Raw genomic sequence first — 14,948 nt, 5'->3', positions numbered from 1 at the left:
AAAGAATAACAAATCAAAAAAAGTAAAAGAAAAAAGAATTGAGAACCGAGAAAGAAAGAGAGAGAGAGAGAGAGAAACGGAACTTTCTCGGAAAAAAAAAAGAAAACAAAAGAAACAATTGGCATTGAAAATAAACAGACGATCGTTTGACGTGCGTAAAAAAAAATAAATAAATAAATAATTAAACAAAATTAATAAAGCAATTGAAAAGTAATATTAATAATGGTTAATTAAATAATAATGGCAACACGGCTCGGCAAAAGAAGTCGAAGCAAAAGGAGGCTTGATGCAGTGCGGTGCAGTTGCAGTTGCAGCTGCCTCCTAAAAGCCTGATCCGCGGCGCGTGAACTATTGTCACGTGTTAACGTGACACACACAGACCTACTACTACTAGTACTACTATTACTACTACTACTACTACTACTCTACTACTACTCTACTACTTACTACTACTACTACTATTCTATTTCGGAGCTTTCTCGACTAAAAGAAAGCTTCGTCACGACTAAGGAGAGAAAAACTACCGCACCTCAATGGGTACCTATGCCTACACGCCTACCTTTTTTTTGCGACACTTTCTCGTTTTTTCTTTCTTTTTTTTTCCTTTTTTTTTTTTTTTTTTTTCTTTGTCTCCAGTGCGTGTTAAAATTGCTACACACACACATACACACACATACATACACGCGACACGTAGACACGATATGTACGTGAAAACGTTGAAATGACGGATTAGAACGACCGATTGTCCATCTCGCACGTTTTTCCTTTTCCCCCCCATTTTTCTCGTCGCAAACGGCCCTTTATTGTGTCGTTCATGGCTCCGAGGCTCTGTTTTTTTAATCTTTACGTAGGATGTTGATATCGAGGAACGAGCGCATGGCTAAGCGTGGAGATGATACTTCACTCGAATCAGATACATACATTGCTAGCTTAATATTACGAAGTATTAATATCGCAACAATGTAATATTTAATATTACACGGATGAGAGAATTTCGTGACTTTATGTAATGGGAAATTAATACTGCAAAACATACGGTCGGTTGACTTGTGACAGCTGTAATTTAATAGAGATTAGGGGACGTCATTAGGGGAAAGAATGCAAATTCGTTGGTTTTTTTTATAATGTGTATACATTATTCGCGAATATATATATATATATATATATATTATTTATATAATATATAATAATATATTATATTATTATATTATTATTATATATAATATATAATAAATAATAAATAATATATAATATATATATTATATATTACTTATATTACTTATATACAATATTACTTATATACGTTCTCTGTCTTTCGATAATTTTGTTAAAATTATTGCGAAAAATAATATCAAATTTGATTTGAGAATAGTGATGGACAGGCTGAGATAAAACGAAAATATCGTGTTACAGTCGTGAACAAGTCTATAGTGAAATTCGATAAACCTTTCGAAACTGAACACATTTCAACTAGATATAAAGCTCCTGGCACGAATTTGCAAACATTCCTTCAGAAACTTCGTATATTCGAGATGATTGTTCCACGAACGTCAGGCGTGTACTTTCGCTGGTATAAAATTGATTCACTAATACACGCGGCGAGATAAGGAGAAACAGACTTTTGGCAAGTTGTCGATTGTATTTTTCATACGATGCTGCGAGTTTCTGTTAACACAGCACGAATTTCTGTTAAATCATCGATGAACTCGAATGAAGTGGCTTTTTGTTAGAGACGTTTCGTATCACTTATGGTATGTGCGCAAAACTTTTAAATCAATTCAAATTCTTTGTTGAATTATGTAAAAAGATGTTCTTCGTGAAATCTATTTAGAAATTTTATTGCTTTTATGTATGTAAAATCTATCTAGCCAGTGATGGATCTGTCCTTTCGTTTTGGAAATAGATATAAATGACGTCCGCTTTTTGTCCCAAAATTGCAATACTTTCTCAGTTTCAAGTATATTTAAGTATAACAACAAGAGATGGAAACTATGTGTCATTAACTTTTATACGTTATACTTGTTTTTAGAAAAGTGTGCGATGACACGTCGATGACTTGCTTTAACCTCTTGCACTCGAGAATTTTTTGCCCCCAGAATTGCAATGTTTTCTCAGTTTTAAGTATATATTCAAGTAAAACAAATAATAAACTTATTGCTTCTCGATAATTTCTATCCAATAATGTCATACCGACGAGTTCAAATGGAAAAGAAAGCGGCGAATTATTGTGTACACGGCTCGGTCACTCGTTACGGTCCGCAAACGGTTAAACATCCATCGTTTCTTTTTCAAAGAAGTTTCACTCGTTGTCAGTAAATATTATAAAAAAGAATACTTTGGACATTCTGTATGATCCACAACGAACGAAAAAACTGCATCGCACGATCTAATAATTTCGCGATTTGATCCATCCACCGGCGCGGAATAATAATAATAAATCGAGCGTTGTTTCGTAAATACCCGCGAGAATCTTGCCAAAATACTCTGAAAATACCAGAAAATTCCGATCTCGTTGCGCGAAAGCCAAAATGGTGTCATCGTCGCGAGACACGTTGCGCCATGCAGCTCCTTTCCCTTGACCGTGTGAAGTAATAACGAAGTCAGTGAATCAGAACGGAAAGCCTGTTGCATGCCTGCGCGATTCAGACCTGTCGAAAGGAACGTCAACGAGAAACATCGAAAGGAGAGAGGGATAGAAAAGAAAAGGAGGAGGGAAAAGAGATCCACGACGTTTTGGAGAGATCTTTCACTTTCCTCCGTGATCGTTCTCGATTGATTTTCACGGAAATGTACGGAAGAATGGAAAGTTGGGCGACAGGGAGGAAATCGAAGGATCAGAATGTTCTTAGAATGAGTTTTTCTTTTATTGTGCAATGGAAAATTTATCGTCGAGTGACTAAGTTTGCCAAATGAATCGGATGATCCGTGGTACCAAAAAATCACGATTAGTAGAATTTAACTCCTAACCGATACACCCTGTATTGGATATTGGAAATTAAGGACATTAAATTTTTGAATCACTCGAGTTTCATTGAGCTTTGTAATATTATTAATCTCGATGCTAAATTTCTGCCTTTGTAAAAGTAAATAAGAAATTTTTATGTTATATTGCAACGTGCATATATTTTTTTTTTTTTTGTATTTTCATGTAAAAAAATAGGGATATTTTCCCAGAGAAGCTATGTGTCATTAACTTGTTTTAGAAAACTGTGCGATGATTGCTTTTGCACCTCTTGCACTCGAGAATTTTTTGTCCTAGAGTTGCAATGTTTTCTCAGTTTTAAGTATATATTCAAGTGAAACAAATAATAAATTTATTGCTTCTCAATAATTTCTATTCAGTGACGAGTTCGAAAAGAGAGCGACGAATTATTGTATACGGTTTGATCACTCGTTATGGTCCGCAATCAGTTGCCAGCGCAAGGTGGTTAACCTCTTGCCACGCATATCGAGAAATTTTTTCTTTTTTTTGTCTCAAAATTGCAATATTTCCTCAGTTTTAAGTATATTTAAGTATAATCCAGGCAAAACAAATAATAAATTTATCACTTCTCAATAATTTCTATCCAGTAATAGTGATATTATACTGACGAGTTCAAAAAGAAAGCGACAAATTGTTGTATACGGTTTGGTCACTCGTTATGGTCCGCAATCGGTTGCCAGCGCAAGTAGTTAACCTCTTACCACGCACGTCGAGAATTTTTTCTCTCGAAATTGCAATATTTCCTCAGTTTTAAGTATATTTAAGTATAATCCAGGCAAAACAAATAATAAATTTATCACTTCTCAATAATTTCTATCCAGTAATAGTGATATTATACTGACGAGTTCAAAAAGAAAGTGACGAATTGTTGTATACGGTTTGGTCACTCGTTATGGTCCGCAATCGGTTGCCAGCGCAAGGTGGTTAAATCTAAGCGACATCACACGTTAGAAACGTGTAATCAACGAAATTTCGTATTACCATTCGAACGATGATTTCCAATGTCATTTTTATTCGAAGTTTACGAATGATACTTCGTAAATCACATTGCTGGTAGATGATGCAAAAATAGTTTGTCGTGTGTGTTAATAATTACCTGCTCTTTGTACGACTATCTTGTCTGTGACTATCTAAATCAAAAAATCAATTATTAATTACATGCCTGAGTAATCATCACTGTCACAAGCTGTGACTATCTAAATCAAAAAATCAATTATTAATTACATGTCTGAGTAATCATCACTGACACACAAGCTTCACGCATTTAGTCGAGCATCTGCAGAGCTGAATACGGCTGTGTTACATATTATTTATTACATTTGTCACATTAATTTCAATAAATTTTTCTCGGAGGAGTAAAAAGATCAATTTAGGAAAAAAAAAAAATCCCATTTGAATGTGAATTTAATCCAATTTCAAAATTTACATTACCATTCAATATTTTTTTCCTTAATTAGATTATTATTTTTAATTTTCGATATCGAAATTACTTTATCGATTCTGTATCTACAGTTTTATATTTAAAGTAGATAAATTTTTATTGTATACTAAACATAATCTTATTGTCTACTATTTATATTAATAATTTTATATTAATAATAAATTTATAAATATAGATAATATTTATATTAATTATAGAATGAATAATCGGATATTTAGAACATTTGGTTCCTCTCTGTTGCCCGCTGATCCGTGAATCCTTATGCTAGTCGAGAAAATCTCTCTTACACGCGTGTCACTCTTCATTCTTCCCTCCACGTGTATATATATATATATATATATATATATATATATACACACACGTTTTTTTTATCGCCGTACTTGACACAGAATCAGAAACATTCGCATAATTGTACGCGTGCCCGTACATAAAAGTCGTAAACCCTCCCCCACGTCAGACACTTCTCTACTCGCGATCTCTCGAAACTCTGATCATATCAAATATATATATATATATATATCATGTATACATATATATATATATATATATATATATATATATATATATATATATATATATATATATATATATATATATATATTATATATATATATATATATATATATATATATATATATATATATATATCCCTACTTATATTAAACAGACAGTTTTCAACGGCGATCAGGTATTAACGGCGTCGGTTTTGCAGATACAAGTGCGAGAAAAATGACATACCGATCACCGTCACGAACGGTTCCACGTTGCCGCTCGTGGAGCGGCCGAACGACGAGGAGGCGGCCCTCTACAATCCGTTCGAGCACAGGAAACTGGCCCACCCGACCTCCGACCTCGACACGTTGATACATTTGCTGAAGGGGAGCCTGGGAACTGGGATCCTGGCGATGCCGATGGCCTTCCGCAATGCCGGCCTGCTGTTCGGTTTATTCGCCACGTTCTTCATCGGCGCGGTTTGCACCTACTGTGTGCACATTTTGGTGAAATGCGCGCACAATCTGTGCAGGCGGACGCAAACGCCGAGTTTGGGCTTCGCCGACGTGGCGGAAGCGGCGTTCCTCGTCGGCCCTGAGCCGGTGCAGAAATACGCTCGCCTAGCGAAGTAAGTTGAACCTTCATTTAACAAAATTCTGTATAAAAATAAAACCTGAATCGAGCATTTAAATAATAGATTGAAAATTTGAAATTTGAAATTGAAAATAATTTTTGTTAATAGCAATAATGTTACTATTGTCATTATTATAAGTATTATACAAAAATTTGTATCTATCAAAATTTAATCTATCTTCGTAAAAGTAAATTAAATGTTTTTCTTTTTTTTTTTTTGTTTTTTAAAGCTTCCGAAATCTCACTTTTGAAGTTTATATTTGTCATGCTTGGTTTTAACGTATTCCAAAAATGTTTTTTTATATATATTTTATGCATGTTAATGTATAATATAATTATTTCATACTTATATTTAATATATTTATTCAATTAATATTAAATATAATATTTAATGTATTTATTTACTTTATAATGTTATTATAAAATAAATAAATATATTATTTATAAATTAAACTACCTTATAATTAATTATTACTACCTTATAATTAATTATTAAAATTATTTACTTTGTAATAAATATATTAATATATTTATTAAATTAACATTAAATATAACATTTAATATATTTATTTATTCTATAATAATATTATTTTATATTATTGTGATAAAGTAAATAAATATATTATTTATAAAATTCAACTACTTTATAATATTGTTAAAGTTATTTACTTTGTAATAAATACATTAATATTAAATATATTTATTAAATTAACATTAAATAGAATATGTAATATATTTATTTACTCTATAATAATATTATTTTATATTATTGTGATAAAGTAAATAAATATATTATTTATAAAAATCAACTACTTTATAATATTATTAAAGTTATTTACTTTGTAATAAATACATTAATATTAAATATATTTATTAAATTAACATTAACTATAATATTTAATATATTTATTTACTTTATAATAATATTACTTTATATTATTATCATAAAGTAAATAAATATATTATTTAAAAATCAACTACTTTATAATATTATTAAAGTTATTTACTTTGTAATAAATACATTAATATTTAATATATTTATTAAATTAACATTAAATAGAATATTTAATATATATATTTACTTTATATTATTATCATAAAGTAAATAAATATATTATTTATAAAAATCAACTACTTTATAATATTATTAAAGTTATTTATTTTGTAATAAATACATTAATATTTAATATATTTATTTACTTTATAATAATATTGCTTTATATTATTATCATAAAAAATAAGTAAATATATTATTTATAAAAATTATCCACTTTATAATATTATTACAATTATTTACTTTGTAATAAATATATTAATATTATTATATAACATTTAATATATTTATTTACTTTATAATAATATTACTTTATATTATTATCATAAAGTAAATAAATATATTATTTATAAAAATCAACAATTTTATAATATTATTAAAATTGTTTACTTTATATTAATATATTTATTTACTTTATACTTGACATATTTATTTCTATTACATTACAGCATGTTCTAAAGTAAATTTCTGTAAATATCTTAGAACGATTGTCATTGAAAAAAGTACGAAATTATTGTAACAAAAATTAAATGATTAGATGATACTATGAAATGAAAGATGCCAAGTTTACTTACATTTAATATACATCTGTTTACATTGAACATGATGTTCTGTAAATATATTTCTATAAATGCTGAACGAACGAATATCATTGAAAAAGAAAAAGGAAATCATGGAATAACGTAAATAATGAAACGAGCAATCATTTCTGGAATAATTTTCCAGGGCGACGATCAACTCGTTCCTAGTGATCGACCTGATTGGCTGCTGCTGCGTGTACATAGTTTTCATTTCAACGAACGTCAAGGAGGTGGTCGATTATTATACAGAGACTGACCGCGATATCCGATATTACATGGCGCTGCTGCTGCCTCTCCTGATAATGTTCTCACTCGTGAGGAACTTGAAATTCCTGGCGCCGTTCTCCATGCTGGCCAACATACTGATCGCCACTGGAATGGGGATCACATTCTACTACATTTTCAGCGATCTGCCCAGCGTCGGCGATCTACCGAAATTCTCGAGCTGGTCTCAGTTACCTCTGTTCTTCGGCACGGCGATCTTCGCCCTCGAAGGCATTGGTGTGGTAAGTGTCGAAGCTTCTAGACCCTCTGAACTTTCAAACAACGAGTTCATCTCCTCCTCCATGAATAACTGAGTCTCTTCAATTCGCGCAAATGTACAATTTTGAGAAAAAAAAAAAAAGAAAAAACCTGAATTATACTGTAATGTGAGTAATAACAGAGAAAATTTCGACAGGAAGTTAATCTCCTCGGTAATTAATAACTGAGCCACTCGGAAACTGATCTTCCGTCAGTCTCTCGCCTCTTCAATTCCCGCAAATGTACAATTTTTGAAAGAAGCAAGAGCATAGCAAGAAAATTAATAATGTATAAATTTAAAAAATAGTTCAGTTAAAAAAAAAATTGATCGTTTATTTTATTGAGCCATGTTGTGTATCGTTGATATTCTGTTCAGAGCACGATCAGTCGCGAGGATTACAGTTGAATCGCGTTTAGTATTTCGATCATGCGATAAACGTTTACGAACGATTGCCAGATCGAAAATTCCGATGAACGATCACGATGAAATTCACCCTTCGATATTGCGCAGTTCTTAAGTGGGCTTGAAACTGCGATTTCTTTTGTCTAAGAAAATCTATGGAAATCAGAGATGCACAAGATAGAATAAAACGGACTGTGATAAATATAAAAATATCTGAAAATTTCTCGAAAAAACGAGCGTGGAAAATTTTTGCAATTGTAGGAAAATCAAGCTTCCAAAAATCTACAAAGTGCATACATATAATGTATAATAGTACATGAAATACCCAAACAACAAAGCAACTTTCTATTTAAAATCTATCTCTTGAGTTACAGCCATAGATATATAAAATTGCAGTTAATTAATATTATTATCTATAACACAGTACTCGGTATTTATAATATAGTATACTATTAATATAACTTGAGTTAATACTGTTATTAAATATCATCAAATACCCAAACAACAAAGCAACTTTCTATTTAAAATCTATCTCTTGAGTTACAGCCATAGATATATAAAATTGCAGTCTATTAATTAATATTATTATCTATAACACAGTACTCGGTATTTATAATATAGTATACTATTAATATAACTTGACTTAATACTGTTATTAAATATTATGAAATATCCAAACAACAAAGCAACTTTTTACTTAAAATCTATCTCTTGAGTTACAGCCATAGATATATAAAATTGCAGTCTATTAATTAATATTATTATTTATAATATAGCATAATATAGTATTAGTATTGACAATTAAATTACATTAATACTGTCATTAAATATCATTATTTAATAATAATTGTAGAAATTCTCTCTACCATTTTCTAAATACTGTTCATGGCCTTAATGAGATGCATAAAAAACGGTAATAGACACAAGCTATTACATAATGACGTGTAGTAAGAAACTTTTGCTGGTTACATCAACGTAATACGATTACGTTGCGGCAACAGAAAAGAAGCATAGCACCAGATCTTTTGTTCCTTTTAAATTGTGCAAATTATTATGATAGAATCAACAGCACAATTGCCATTGTCATATTTGTAAGGGTATATTCCATCGGGTCGCATAACATGATTGTCAATAGAATCTAAGGACGTTCTCTCAGTTGAGACATATTTTAAACTACTGTTGAAAAGAAATGTCCAAGAGTCCAAAATCGAAAGTACTTCAAAATTTCAAATACTACAGTCTATTATTATTATCCAAAACAGATCTATAAAGATAACTATAAAAATTTACTTTAAGTGAAACCAAAGATGGAGTGTTGGGAAGATAAAGAATTATATTTATCATTTTCAATATATCATATGTTGTTTTATACAGTTTTTTTTTTTTTTGTTTAGTGTATTCTATTCTATTTTACAATGAGCAAAATAATTATGGGACAAGTAACTTCATAGTTAAATTATTGCCAGAAGCAAGTTGAAAGATTTAGTATTAGAAGATTGGTACTGTATTCATTATTTAATATTAGCAGTTATGTTCAAGGAGAATGGGTGTTGAAGTAATATGTGTGGAGAATGAGAAAGAGCGGAACCTTTGTAATCAATAGGAAATAGGAAAACCATAAAGATTCATCTGCCTATAGATAAAAAATTCTCTTTACTTTTCACAGGTGATGCCACTGGAAAACAATATGAAAACCCCGACGCACTTCATCGGTTGCCCAGGCGTGTTGAACACCGGCATGTTCTTCGTGGTGTTGCTGTACAGCACGGTTGGTTTCTTCGGTTACTGGCGGTACGGCGAGGAGACGAGGGCCTCGATCACTCTGAACCTGAAACAGAGCGACATCCTCGCTCAGTCTGTCAAGATAATGATCGCGGTGGCCATCTTCCTTACCTACGGGCTGCAATTCTACGTGCCCATGGAGATCATCTGGAAGAATCTCAAACAGTATTTCGGCTCGAGGAAGCTCCTCGGCGAGTACATGATCCGCATCAGCATGGTGATCTTCACCGTGTGCGTGGCGATTGCCATTCCAAATCTAGGGCCGTTCATCTCGTTGGTTGGCGCCGTCTGCCTCTCCACCCTCGGACTGATGTTCCCGTCTGTGATCGAGCTGGTCACCGTCTGGGAACAGGAGAACGGATTGGGAGCGTGTTACTGGAGGCTCTGGAAGAACCTGGCGATCATCACGTTCGGCGTGTTGGGTTTCCTAACCGGGACCTACGTGAGCATCCAGGAGATCCTCGAGGAACACAAATGAAGCGCCGGGTTCGAAGGAGCTGCGGTGCGACGGAATAATCGCTCAGCGCGTACCACAGATGCCGGCGTGTCGTTGGACACCTTCCGCGCTCTCGTCGAGCGAGCTCGTTGTCAGATCAGGTAGACGACGACGAACACGTACAACAACAACCACCACCACCACCACCATCACCAGGAGGGTGCCGCCGCTGCTGTTGCTACTGCTGCTGCTGCTGGGCCATCCAGCGTCAAAGTCACGCGGCCACGCGAGCTCCGAACTTGTAGCTTCGTCTCGCTCCTTTTCTGTATTTCACGTTGTATAGCACGATGACTGTAACGGCGACAAAGGCGTCACATTGTAGATAGGGATCCTCGACAGATCAATCTTGTTTCTCATTCTTTTGTTACAATCGTAATCGTATATCGCTGTTATGTAATCGTGTCACCTCTGTCCGTGACACTACGAGGAGTTTGTGTATTGGAAATTACTCGTGATACGTATGTTTGCTCAAAATGAGTCTCCGGTAACTTTAGTTGCACGTAAGTGGACTGCGCTCCACTCGATGGAAGGAGTTTTGAGATTAGACTTGTCGGGAATTGAAGTGAAAACTTTGTGAAAAGTAGAGAAAATAATGTTTCCTTTCAATAATGACAAATCTATTTTATAAATCTCTAAGATTTCTAAGAGAAATTGCAATTACTCTTGATAGTTTACAGAATACATGTAACATACAAAAAGTGTATATAGTGTCTAAAGTAGAGTATTTATTATTATACGTGGTAGATGAAGCAAATTTCTATCTAAGTTCCTTAAAGATATTCGCAGTCTACTTATGAAGAACAATTAAAGAAGAGAAATTTACATCTGCAAGTTATATAATCCCAAATACGTACAGCGGCGTGTTTGCACATACTCTTATTTTGTTTTTTGATGAATTTTACTTTTATCTACATGCGATTTTCGCAACATCAAATTTTGACGATTGTCATTATACAAAGATTATACATTATTGAATTGAATCTAATTAATTAGTATGTAAATGCTACAAGTACAAATGTGTGCGAAACGTTTTCTAATCGGTGTTCTGTAAACAAGCAATATTCACGAGCTCGATGTCTGTGTTCAATCATTTTGACAATAATAGTTACAGGAAAAATTATCGCAACATACAAAGCGGGATAGAAAAAAACGAGTCTTATTGCTCGATCGATTATCTTGAGCTTACACAAACTTCTTTTTGCACACTGTAGAATCATCACTAGGGCTTCGTTTCCCCGTGAAACTCGTGTAACCGACATAAATGGCATAAGAACCGCGGCTTGACGCAAAAGAAAATTCAATCGATCTTCGCCGATTTACGTCAGAGTCGTCGCTACTGACGTCGGGCTGCAATGTACACTAGGTGTACGGTGACAATCATTAATGCGGCGTGTTTCACGTAGGCAGTTCAACGTTCACTTAACATTTTAAACCATCGATTTCCACACTGTCTTCTTAACGATTTCTCAAATCGTTAAATCTATTGAATTTCATTCTCTGAATTTTATTAATAGATTAGTGGAATGAAATTCGAAATCCATCGGTCAGATTTCGAATTTCCTACGCCTTCCAGATTTCTCGCGTCTCTTCAAACGCCTACTTTCGACTTCGTGTACGACGTTAATGACTTTCACCGCGCATCGATCATACGTTCGAGCGATTAACCGAGCAAAGTCAATGGCACAACGTGGCTCGGAGTACCCGGATCCGTCAGACCGTGGGATCCGTTCAAAAGACGAGAGCACCATCAAGAACGTGGATATAGAAGCACCGTCTTTTTTTCTCACTTCCCCCATCCGTTTCTCTCTCTCTTTTTTTTTTTTTTTTTTTTTTTTTTTTTTATTATTTATTCGCGTTGCGTCGACCGTGCGCACGACGAAGTTTTTTTTACCATCGCACTTCGCACAACTGCGGGACGGTTTTTCTCATAATTTTCTTTTTATTTTTTATTTTTTATTTTCTTCTTTTTCTTTGTAGTTTACGCACCGTATCACGCACGGACATAGATACGTAAATTATACTTAACTGAGCGTCATTTTTACCTATGAACAAGGACCGTTCACCGTTGATTTTATTTTTCTTCTTCCACCCCCCCCCCCTTTCCCCCTTTTTTTTCGACTTTAACGTGCGCTCGTTTAACTTTGTCGCGTTTAACAAAAGAGCAATCTGTAAGATAAGAGGTTTCCAAGGCCGATTATCGATCGATCGATCCGCGTTATCACATTCTCCTGTTGATTTGAATTGAAATCTGTGAAACAATCTTATCGACAGAAATTCGGACACATTCGTTCAGTTGATATTAAAATTGGAAAGGAAAAAAAAGACAAGAAGAGAAGGATATTCTGTATTCCGATAAAGTGGAAGATCGATCGATCTATCGAGCGGAAATCGTCAATCTGTTCCTAGTGCACATTGCACGAAATGAGACGAAAGAGTAACGTACAAAAGTGAGTACTAATTAAGAGTAAGTGACAGAATGGCGCAGCGGGTGTGATAATATCGCGATGTGCACGTTTGCTAGTCTGTAAGAAGAAGTTCACAGCGAGAGTGACAGCGACACAAGTGTGTCGCGCGAGGTGTACGATGCGAAATTGGATCTTTGATCTTGGAATCGAGATCAGCCAAAAAAAAAAAAATAAAAATAAAAACAAAAACAAAAACGAGCAACTTGTGCACGAATCAATTTGTCGAACAGTGTCGAAGATCTTGTAGAATATATATTCAGCGATTCTCACGAAAGATATCATCGATCATAATCTCGAAGATTGTCATCCATTGTAAAATCGTTAGACAAAATAATTCACTGGACAATGAAAAAACAAACAGTAACAAATCTGATAATCTTCGCGTGGGATAGTATACAAAAAAAAAAGGGCTCGAGAAATATTTGCAACGATCCATTTTTCTCGCTGTCATTCGAAGATTAATATTGTTAATAGCGGATCTCGGCGAGAAGTTTAAAACGAAATGGAAATTGATGGCCGCTAATTCCGGCCTTCGTTTCAGCTTTGTACTCGCCGAGTGCTATTTATATATTCGGAAAGTATAATAATACGCTTTGGAACGGCGCGTGTTGCACAGCGACAGACACGATCGTCCTCCGTTTTCGTTTTATTTTCGATCGGCGTCCGAGCAATTCCTGTCGTTCGCACTTCGAAACGCAATGCAATACTGTAGTGCCTTGATCGTTTTCACCTCGCGGAGATCGATAGGATGTAAGATCGTTGTTCGTGCAGGATGCATCGCTAAAATTATGAATGTCCAAAATTATGGAAACTGTTTCTACGATTATTTTACACGTCGTTGTATTTTACACGTCGGAGTTATCAGATTCTTTAGGTAACTTTAGGCGATGCATTCTGTACGTTGACAAAAGAACTACCAACGACTGAATGCGTAAAATTTGGGAAATAATAGGAAAGAGAGTTTATAAGAGTTAGATTGATGGGCGTAAAAGTATTGAAGTACGCGTAATGTTTTCAAAACGTTGTAGTTTTCATATCGTTCGTTTCGGTAGAGATTATTTTAGACTATCTTGGGACAGAGTTGTTATAATTTTTCTCATTTATAAACTTTCTTTTTTTTTTTAAACGACTCATCTTTTCAATAATTTCATCATTTTGTTCACAACAATTGGATCATATTTCTGGATTATACGTCGATGAAATTTAGTAACTTTACTGTAAATCTTTTTAATGTCGAATTTATAGTAAATTGGCGATTAATGGCAGAACAATATTGTCCAGATGGTATTTAAATTTCGACGAAACAAAATTTTCATGTGCATCAATCTGACACTGTAGAATTTCTATTTATATATTTCCTTTTAAGAATCGTTCGAATCATTGAGAATATTATACACTATTATACAAATCCATGATAAATTCCCTCACCCTTAAATCGTTATTTTCGCCATTCTTGGCAGTTCTGGCGTTCTGTTTCGATTTCAATGATTTTTTTTTTTTTTTTAAAGTCGATAATAATGTATCTTGTATGAGAGAAAGACGACGTGAAAAGACACAGTCGATCGAAGAGAGACAATAACCGATGCACGGTAGTTATTGCCATTTTTTTTGTATCAAAAATGTATCAGATGTGTGTTTCATCAAGAATGAGCAAACTGTTCTTTCGAGCCACGGAAGGCTGCTGAATTTTGCCGAGCTTCGTCCATGTTTTTTTGTACTCGTCAATTCTTTTTTCCATCCAGGTTTTTTTCCTTTTTTTTTTTTTTATAAATATATATGTACACTATGTTGTACACGAAGAATAGTTCAGGATAGACGACTGTATAATCAAAACGAAAATTACAACGAGGATTCTCTAATAATAGAATCACGATTAAGAAATGAAAAATTTGAGATATATATATATATATTTACTATATATCGTTTCGCTGCTTTTTTACTTCGGACTTCCGCGATAAATCGCGCGTCTTTGTGGCAATGGTTGCCGCGCAAAGGATGTTTCATGTGCATGTTATCTCGTGCACACCGTCAATTTTTGTCGGTCATTCTACCAAACAATGTTATGAATATTTAATACACGACAATTTGCAAAAGAA

The 14,948-nt window shown here is 33.7% G+C and overlaps 1 protein-coding gene across 5 annotated transcripts in view; it reads left to right on the top strand.

Annotated features, from left to right (window-relative positions):
* LOC122537741 (proton-coupled amino acid transporter-like protein pathetic) overlaps window positions 1-14,948 on the top strand; it is a 60,550-nt gene extending 45,602 nt beyond the window's left edge. For all 5 annotated transcript variants that reach the window (XM_043671196.1, XM_043671193.1, XM_043671195.1 and 2 more), the window contains 3 exons: window positions 5,137-5,544; window positions 7,330-7,690; window positions 9,776-14,948. In XM_043671196.1, the coding sequence (XP_043527131.1) occupies window positions 5,137-5,544; window positions 7,330-7,690; window positions 9,776-10,369 (1,363 nt within the window). In that variant the 3' untranslated portion in view covers window positions 10,370-14,948. The remainder of the gene's footprint in view (window positions 1-5,136; window positions 5,545-7,329; window positions 7,691-9,775) is intronic.

This window comes from Frieseomelitta varia, unplaced genomic scaffold (assembly GCF_011392965.1).
Source record: "Frieseomelitta varia isolate USP_RPSP 00005682 unplaced genomic scaffold, Fvar_1.2 scaffold_927, whole genome shotgun sequence".
NCBI classification, from domain to species: domain Eukaryota; kingdom Metazoa; phylum Arthropoda; class Insecta; order Hymenoptera; family Apidae; genus Frieseomelitta; species Frieseomelitta varia.
The sequence above is the reverse complement of the archived record's forward strand: the minus strand, read 5'-3'. Positions and strand labels throughout refer to the sequence as shown.